At 32.7% G+C, this 9,938-nt stretch overlaps 1 protein-coding gene across 1 annotated transcript; it reads left to right on the top strand.

Moving 5' to 3' along the window:
- The first annotated feature begins 863 nt into the window (after positions 1-863).
- On the top strand, positions 864-9,708 carry LOC113510571 (glutathione S-transferase 1-like). Its single transcript, XM_031907238.2, has 6 exons — positions 864-1,037; positions 3,927-4,077; positions 4,724-4,782; positions 5,607-5,754; positions 6,554-6,747; positions 9,561-9,708. The coding sequence occupies exons 2-6, from the start codon at positions 3,937-3,939 to the stop codon at positions 9,703-9,705; spliced, it is 687 nt and encodes a 228-aa protein (XP_031763098.1). The 5' UTR covers positions 864-1,037; positions 3,927-3,936; the 3' UTR covers positions 9,706-9,708.
- Positions 9,709-9,938: the final 230 nt, after the last annotated feature.

The raw sequence follows: 9,938 nt of genomic DNA, 5'->3' as shown, positions 1-9,938 counted from the left end.
TTTTTTTATATGTAACACTAACTATCTTATGTCTCAAATGAATAATAAATAAATTAAATAAAAGTGAGTTTGTTTGTTACCTCTTGTCGAAGTAACGGCTCAACCATTCGTATCAAAATTTGGTACACTCATTGAGAATGGAAAATAAGATTGGGTGCTGTTTATCCTGGTTAATTAATGTGTCTCGGTCATGTGAACAAAGTCGTGAGAAAAAACTAGTTTTGAATTAAGGGTTCAACAATACGAGTACAACATTATTACAAACTTTTGAAAATAAAATAGGTTTAGGTCACATGAATACAAACTAGCCTGTTTAGTCTATGATTTTAGAACAAAAAAGGAATAAATGTAAAGCAGCGTAATTTTAATCTGTAAACTTATCAGGTTTTAAACGTTAATAATAAGCTGCCATGTTGTATTTGTATGCTTTGAAGCAACAGCAACTAAGTTTTATGTTAGACTAATGTGCCCGTGACTTCAACTATAATAGCCAGTAGAATGGAAGTTTTCCACAAAAATTCAAATAACATCTCGATAATTATTCGAATTATTGTGAAAAAGTACCTACCGACAAAAAAATTTAAAATCTATACCTACTAATACTACAGTTAGACGCGCAGTATTGATATGAGAAGCTTAGCATATTTTATTGTTATTGATACATTTTTTTTCCAAATTTGTTGAACTCTTTTCTAAAAGGATACTTTCAATTTCACCTTATAGTTATTAATGCACTCCATTACATGCACCTTCAAACAGTGCTGCCATCTCTACATTTACTCTTAAATTAAACAGTAAGCTATAATGTGCTGCTGATATAATGCAGTGATTGATATTGACATAAACAAAAGTACTCTGTGATTATGAACTCTGAGATAACAAATGTCCAAGTCCAAATCAGTCCAAAAACTATTCCCAAAGAGTCCAATATCCATTGATATTGTAGAAAAACTAGTTTTACATGATTTGTGGTTATTGTTAGAATTTTGTTTAATTCAATTGTGAGTAGTAAGAATTTTATGAAAATCCTTTTATAGGTAAGTAAGATATTTTTTTCAATTATTCTGTATTAGGTACTAAGAATCCTGTAGGTACTTATTTTTACTTTATAGTTTATAGGTTATGTTTTAAAATATTCATCAACTTCCAAAAGGAGAAGTCTCAATTGGATTATATTATTTATATGTTTATGTTTATTTTATGTTGCGCGTTGTTTACACTGTCTAATTTATTTATTGATTTTTTTATGGATGTTTTTTGTCTAGCCGGCCCCAAAACTTATTAATTTATGTTTTATAGGCGATCATTTAGATAAACTATGATAATTTACCTGAATTATCTCGACCTTTTACTTAGGGTAAGGACAGTTGGACAGTTAGAAAAAAAAAACAAAATTTTATCCTTTTACTTAGGTTAAGGTTGAACAGTTAAAAACAACAAAATGTTATGTAAATAAACGCAGAACCCTTTCTTTGGGGCTCGCACTTACAAGGTAAAAAACCAAAGTTTATCTCGCTTTGTTAGGCCAAGCCAAGCTGTTTGTTTTAGTCGGCGTCATCTAGTAATGATAAAAAATTAACATGTTAATCTATTTTAACAATCTTGTTTATTTAAAGTTTACAGTTTCCCTGTATAATTATAAAATAAATATATATAAATTTATTATTATAATGTATATTTTTACGGATTCAAAATAGTATCTCCGATTGCGTTCAATGCTATATTTCTTTTTTATAATGATGAAATGTTGTCCTCTCCTGCTCTATCGATATACGCTGGCTCCCGATGTGTGATGAAAATGTGATGACTAATGACGATAGATGTGAATGAGACCAGATCAATTGGCCCATCTTAACAAATTCACTAGGAATGGACGATGGCTTCCAAAGGGGTATATTACTAGTAACATAACCGCTAGTAATTCTAGCATAGCCATTACTAACAATGACTGACAAATACCTGTAAACGATGATATGTGAAGATGAAAATAAGATCAATCAACCCATTGAATTTGGGGGGGAGGGATTGTTAGTAATGCGGACTAACAGTCCCATTGCTAGCAATATACCCCGTCAAGACGACCTATATGGTCCCCCCCTGGAAACCATCGTGCTGTATTCCAGGTGTATTTATCACGATGGGTTAACTGACCTGCTCTTTTATTTTCACTTATCATTCCTCACTGGCGCCTCGCCAGTGTATACCGATAGCGCAGGCGGGTTGCCGTCGGGTATGCGGTGAGTGCGAAAGCAAATCCATGTCTCCGACATATGGCACCTCGAGGGTATATCGTCTAAAATGCATAAAGCATTTTCCAGACGTTAAAAAAAATGGGGTTTCCATTCCATTATCATCCATTAAAAAAAACCGTTGAATTAATGAATTTACCAGGAGTTAATCAAGATGACCACATGGAGGTCCACTTGACAGGATGTATATTATTAGGAATGGGCTACTAGTGCACTTATTAACAACTTCGCGTTGTTGACACATACTTTAAATACACTATCGAAATTTAACGCAACGTAGTTGCAAGTAAATATTATGTACATACCTACTTGATTTTTTATTGTCAACGATTCGAAGTTGGCACCAATCAGTATATTTATTAATTATTTGTCGCATTTTAAAATTTGAAGTTATCAATCAATTTCAACTCAAAGAGTACTTGATAGAGTATATATCACTCCGTGTTTCTACTTTTTATTTTTTTTTATTTTATGGCGAATATATACACTAAGATCCGACATACTGATATATCTAATCTAATTATAATTTGGCCTTAATATAAAGACCAGAAATAATATAATATCGTCTTATTATAAAAAGATGAGAACCTGGGTCATTGACATCTGCGACACAATCATATTCTTCTGAGAATATCGTTTTTTTTTTATTATTATTGAGATATATTTCTTTCTGTTCCAAAGAAAATATTATAATTTATTAACTGTAAGACATTTCATGCTCAGAATCTAATGCATAGTAAATAGACAACACAAAATAAATATTGCTTCTTAATCGACCTAAATAAATGAAGACGGGGTTTAGTTTCCAGGTAGAAATCGATTCAGTTCCCTTTGCTTTGGGGCCTTATTATGCTATGTCTGACCGGTTTTCACAATATCTTGCTTGAAAACTACTGTAATTCTCCATGAACCAACTACATCATTCTCATCTATATGACTAACTGTACTCCATCTTTGAATACTAATAGACAGGTGGCTATTATCACACTATTTTTATCTCATACAGAACCCTTCAATTTTATTCTTACGTAAATCACGGGAAAGACTGCACGTGGCAATTACTGGCATAACTCCCCAATAGGGAGATGCCTTTGTGCATTAGTAAACAGTAAATAGCTTATATAATAAAAATAATAAAATCACGAGATGAGAATGTAAAAAGTGCACCCATAATGTCAAACGTCGTAACTACAGGAGAGTAGAAGGGAAGAGATTATTAATAATAGTATTTAATGGTACCATTGCAAGCTATATGCCCTGTTTCATATGCAGCTATATATCTTGTTCCTCTCCTACAGGACAGGCTGAGCCGAGTGTAGGAATCAATAATAAATTCTGCGCTTATACAAACATACTCTGTTAAATAAATATATCTTTATTATTTATTATTATTAATACTATATACTCTAACAGGACCACCTTCAGACGGTCTCCCTTAAAACCCTCGTGATTAACTCCTGATGAATTTATTACGATAAGCCAACTGACCTGACTAGATGCTCACCTATCATCCCTCACTTTGTTCCTCGCCAGAATATAGCGATAACGAAAGTTAAGTTACTATGTCATTTTCACCCATTAAAAAACTACCTGAGAATATTCTTATTTCAAACTGCGAGGCAATAATGTAAATAATAATGTAACCATAAAAACACAACTTTTTTATTTCCGTTCCAGAAATAAAGCAATGAGCGGAATACTGTATATGACGGAAGCCAGTCCGCCCGCCAGAACTGTTCTAATGCTTTTAGATATACTTGGTGTAAAATTGGAATTACGAGAAATAAACCCTGTACTAAGGGAACAGGATTCGCCTGAAATGAAAAAGGTAAACGTTTTTTTACAAACAGATTACGTAGATGAGACTATCTTTCACACATCATCATTATGAATTAATTAGTTTTTTTATATTATATCGTGTAATATAATCAATATAATAGTAAATAATAGTATAATATATCGTTATTATATCGTGACGATAAAATCTTGCCATGTTATATTACGATGAATTTATAAAATTAAATATTTATATGCAAATAAGACAACCTTTAGACCAGTCGTAGATGCTATATTATGATCTAACATATATATATTATTTGATATAATTATGATACTATTTAATCATTTGCATTTACACAAATTCATTATTTCTATAATTAAACTTTTTGAAAAAAAACAACAACTTCCAACAAACAACCCGTTCCTTCTGCTGTAATAAACCCCGGCGCCCATCTGCCTGCTAGTTCCTCGTTATCGCCATTGCCAGGATCGGTACCATCATAACGGGATTTAATTTTTCTTTCTTATGCCAATATATTATATATATAAGTTTGTAGATATGTAGGTATTTTTTAATTAAATTAGGATCCATGAACGGAAAGACATCGCCGTTTCAGTAAAGATATTTATTACGTATACATTTAGATTTTAAGTATCTATTAAAAAATATATATAATGTTTAATTTCATTTTCAGAAAAACCCAATGAAAACCGTGCCTATATTGGACGAGGGTGACTTTAGTTTGGCCGATAGGTAAATTAATTTCACTGTACTTACTTTTCACAATCAAAAACGTAGATTTTAAACTAACCTAGACATGCTCTCTACTGACATATGGATAATAGCCACGTTATCCGCCAATACACAAAAAAATTAGAAGCTTCCCCCTTTTGAAGTCGGTTAAACCAAAAGAACTACAACTCGTTTTCCTCCACTATCTGATTGAATTTATTTTCAATTCCGCAATGTGCGGAGTGTATACTACCATAACTGGATTTTTTAATGTAACAGTGTCAAATAAACTGACTGCCCACCTGATGAAAAGTGATGACCGTCCATCACCTATAGATAAGAATAACATCATGAAATATCTATACAGTAACGCCTATGTCCTTCATGGGAGCCTTATTATCGCCGTACCTTATAATTTCATATCCCATATCCCACCTTTTAAAGCCATGCAAAAATAACTATATCATGGCAGAAACACAAATAAAGCAGTTCCCAATTTTTGTATAATCCCCTTTAGTAATTGTATGTATTTAAATTGAATAATTGCCAACGTAATTAATAGTAGATTATTTAGCGTAATTTTAGAAAAAAATTGCAAAAAAAATTAAAAATCTGTTCGATCGCGAAAAAAGTCTACGTATATTATACTATATTACACTGCGTCCGCGTAAATCAATACATAAAGTATCCTATGTACTAAAGTAGGATATAACCTATCCGTGTACCAAATTTCATTCAAATTTATTCAGTAGTTTTACGTGAAAGTGTAACAAACATCTATCCAACCATCGTTACAAAACTTCGCATTTATTACATTAATAGAACATGACATTATATATTTGCAGCCATGCAATAGTTCTCTACCTATTGGAGAAATATGGACGACCTGAACACAAGCAGCTGTACCCACCAGACGCGAGGATACGGGCAACCATCCACAATCGAATGTTCTTTGATTGCGGAATCTTATTCCCTAGACTTAGAGCAATTATGGTAATTATAATAGTAATATTTAAATATTATTATAGTATTTCCAAAAACAGTGGTCTTATTCCTTTTCAATCAATTTTTCAACCGATTTCAAAAAGAAGGGATTCTCAATTCGGTTGATTTATTTTTTGTTGGTTGGTTGGTTGATAGGGATTCGAATGCGTGTGTCAGAATAAATGGAGTCTATACGAACGGGTTTGGCAGTGAACATGGTGTTAGACAGGGCTGTGTAGCGTCTCCTTGGCTGTTCAACCTATTTATGGACACTTGCTTAACCTTTTTGAAAGACTGATTGTGGATTTTGTAAGGAAGCAAAACAAGTTTGTTTGATTTGAAGCATTTGGCATCCTTTTATTTCTGCCTACCCTCAGGAATAGCAGCGCATAAGAGGTACCACGGGCATAATAGTCTATTCTGTATCATAATGTCCATGGTGCTGTTCATGTGAATTAGCGACAGTTACCGCTTTTCGTCAGGTGGGCCATCATAAGCTAACGGCCCACCTGCTATTTTAGGTATCATAAAAAAAAATTACGAATATATTTTATAACATTTATCCAATAATAAATGAGCATAATGAGACCCTAAATTTTCTGAAATATAGTCTTTTTCAACTTGGAATGGCAACAAGTTGACGGTTCACGCAATGTAAAGTAATTACCGTCACCTATAGAAATGAATAGCACCATGCATGTCACAGAATATACTGACCTGACACCCATAATATACCTCATGTGTATACCATTATTAAGGACTGTGGTTCTTAGAGGCCCAATTTTCTGAATCACTAAGCAATTTTCAGGCTCCAACATATGGTGGCAGATTGACGGAATTGTCGAAATATATGATCATAAACATAGTGGACGCATATGAAATGTTAGAAATGTACCTGAACGAAAACAAATATATAGCGGCGGAGCACATGACCATTGCTGATATAAGTGTGTTAACGACCGTCTCCTCATTAAACGGGTTACATCCAATAGACGAAAAAAGGTGAGCATTATTTCTATGTATTCAATGTCCAACCGAGACCAGGGGGTCCACCATGAAATGAAATTCCTAATTTTCGGGCTTCATTTCGTGTTTTTGTTCATATCAAAATTGGTCCAGTTTAACATTTAATTTCAACTATTTTTAAAGAAGTAAGGAAACGACAAAAAAATCCTGTCGGTTCGAAGTGATATAGATGTCTCTCAAATGTAGTCACTCCGTTAATTTCAAACGAAATCAAAACTCCATATGTTACAGCGAAACTAGCTGATACCGAGTTTGGTTAAAACTTATACAAAAATAATAATGACTAGAAAGTTATACTAGAAACGGAGTGCATTCAACGAAATTGTGCACTCGTAACCAGTCAGTAATATGTGTACCAAATAGTGGACATTAATGTTTTGCATTTATAGAAAATATTCTGCTCCTATATTGCCCTTTTTTTTTAACTTACAACACTGAAGCATATTTTTTATATGACAATGTGTATGAGTGAGAATATGCATAATTTTTTTTTCACATAAAATATTTACTAATTACCTTTATGTGAGTGTAACAATGAAGTATAGTGCCCGCCTTATAGTACGAGCAGTAGTCACTACAATCTATTTTTTTTTTATTGGATGAAAATGGAATGGTAACGCCTGCGCTAACGGGATATGCTGGCGGGGCACCAGTGAAGGATGATCGATGAAGAAAACACGCCGGTTAGCCCATCATGATGAATTCATCTGGAATTAATCATGATAGTTTCCAGGGGGAACCGCGAAGAGGTCGACCTTGTTGGGTGTATTGCTAGCAATGGGATTCTTAGTCTCCATTACTAACAATCCCCCACTACAATCTATTAACACTAAACGTTCATACTCACACTGCGACTTACTGCACAAGGGAATGCCTCTAGTACTCGAACACTCCAGACCGTTGATACATAAAGACCTTGAGACACTATCCAATATCACCTTCTACCTACATACATACAATACTTTTTTTATTTTTTATTTAAGAGTTTCCTCTTGCCGGTGCAACTAATTCATGTATCTTCCAGCCAGCTCTACCCAGGCCATATCCTTGACCTTCCTATATGACATGACACCTAGTTTCTTTTATCTGTACTATGTAGTAATACCTCGGTCTTCCCCTTCCTCTTTTGTCTTCTATTTTTTCTTCTTTAAAAAAATCGCCGTGTCGAATAAGATAGCCCAGCATTTTGCCTCTTCTATTCTCTATTGTTTTTATTAATGTTCGTTTCTCCTTCACCCTTTTCAAGTACTTATCATAATTTATTTATTTATTCTTTACAAAATATGTGTACAATACGGCCTTGCTGCTAAAAGCATTCTCTCCCAGTCAACCTTAGGGAAGTGTAAGAATACTCGAATATAGTACTAGTATAGATATACATACATACTAAAATTTAAATACATACACAAATAAACATATATTAATAACAAATAAACTTACACATATATAAAATATACTATACTGTACACGAAGATGAGAATAATAGCCAATATTTAATAATACAATAATAATTTAAGTGTCATATTAATAAATTGATCCCATATAGCCCCTATACTGAAATTGATATATAAACCGCCAAGTGGTTCTCGTATCACTTGAGAGTTGAGAACATAAAAGTCAGTAGTAGTTCGCGTCGTTATTTCCCAGAGCAGTATCTTATTTCTCGAGTGCATTAAGTTTGGTAAGTGGCGACTTGAGATCAAGTCGTGATATACGTGAACAGCTATATTCAAGTTTCGTCCGTTTATTAACCTTTTGACTACCAGACTGATTTATCCAACAAAGAATATGTTTGTATATTTGTTTTTTTTTTTTTCGATTAATTAACTGTTTACTACATTACATATATACATATATAAATATTAAGGTGATTGATAAGTAAACAAAATTCGACACGAAATACTAGATGGCGCTAGAATCGAGACTTATATTTTTTTATTACAATTTTGTAATTAAACATAATTTGAGATAAAATATATAAATTGCCCAGTGGTTTTATTTTTTAGCGATATAGTAATAATTTATCACAATTTATATTTGTATTCTCTTGTATTGTACAACTTTGTAAAAAAACACATACTATACATAAACGCAAGAAACATTACATTTGTGCGAGTTATAATTCATTCAGGATAAGATCGCATATTATCTGTTACTTCATATACACGCATAATAAAAACCACTTACCAATTTAGGAATTTTACTTCAAAATATCTTTCATTACAAAATAATCAACAATAACCACACGTCTCGATTCCAGCGCCATCTTATATTTTTTCTCTAATCTTGTTTAGTAACCAATCGTAAACAACCAAGAACAATATAAAATTACGAATAGAGTCGATCGCTAGGGAAAGGTACGGCAACTAATCAGTAGAAAGGTAACAAAAACAGATTTAAATATTACTATTCACTCTCATTTTAATTTAATACGGGCCAAGTGCAATGTAATAAAGCGTGAATGTAAGCAAACTATTAGGTGTAAAAGATAACAAGACGAAATTATCTATGCTGTTTTGTCGTCTCTCTGCAACATTTTAACTATATACTTGTATTCCTTTTTACTGGCTATATTTCGCGGCTTCGCTTATGGTCATATTGTGATGTTGAATAGCCTATAACTCCTTCAAGAAATGGAATAAAATGTAAAAAGAATTTTTCAGATCCGACTGGTAGTTTTAGAGATTAACACGATCAAGCAAACAGAATCTCTTCCAATTTATTATATTAGTATAAATATTTGAGTTTAGAGAAACTAATCTGTACTGTTTTTTTTTTTTTAATAACAGGTTTCCCAAATTAAAACAATGGCTAACGACGATGAACGAGAAGGATTTTGCTAAGAAAATCAACGTGCCTGGCTACAAGCTTCACGTGGATGGTCTCATTATGTTAATGGAATTCAACAGAGAAAATAAAAAATCTAAACTTTAAATACTCACTTGTTTACATATATTGTGTCTATATAAATATAAGTCACTTGCCGAATGTATGTAAACATATCACGTTAGTATAGTTGCACCTAATTGGCTATTTTTTTTTTTTTTTGTTGTATTCATAATTGTTAGGACAAGGTTTGTAGGAAAAGAAAGGTTTGCAAATCGTACGGAAAAAGTACATCGGTGTAAAGCCGGGGTGTGCAACTAATATAATTATAAAAGTTAGTA

Source organism: Galleria mellonella, unplaced genomic scaffold (genome assembly GCF_026898425.1).
Source record: "Galleria mellonella isolate WM207_F2 unplaced genomic scaffold, CSIRO_AGI_GalMel_v1 utg905, whole genome shotgun sequence".
Lineage (NCBI taxonomy): Eukaryota > Metazoa > Arthropoda > Insecta > Lepidoptera > Pyralidae > Galleria > Galleria mellonella.
This window is presented reverse-complemented; position numbering and strand designations above follow the sequence as displayed.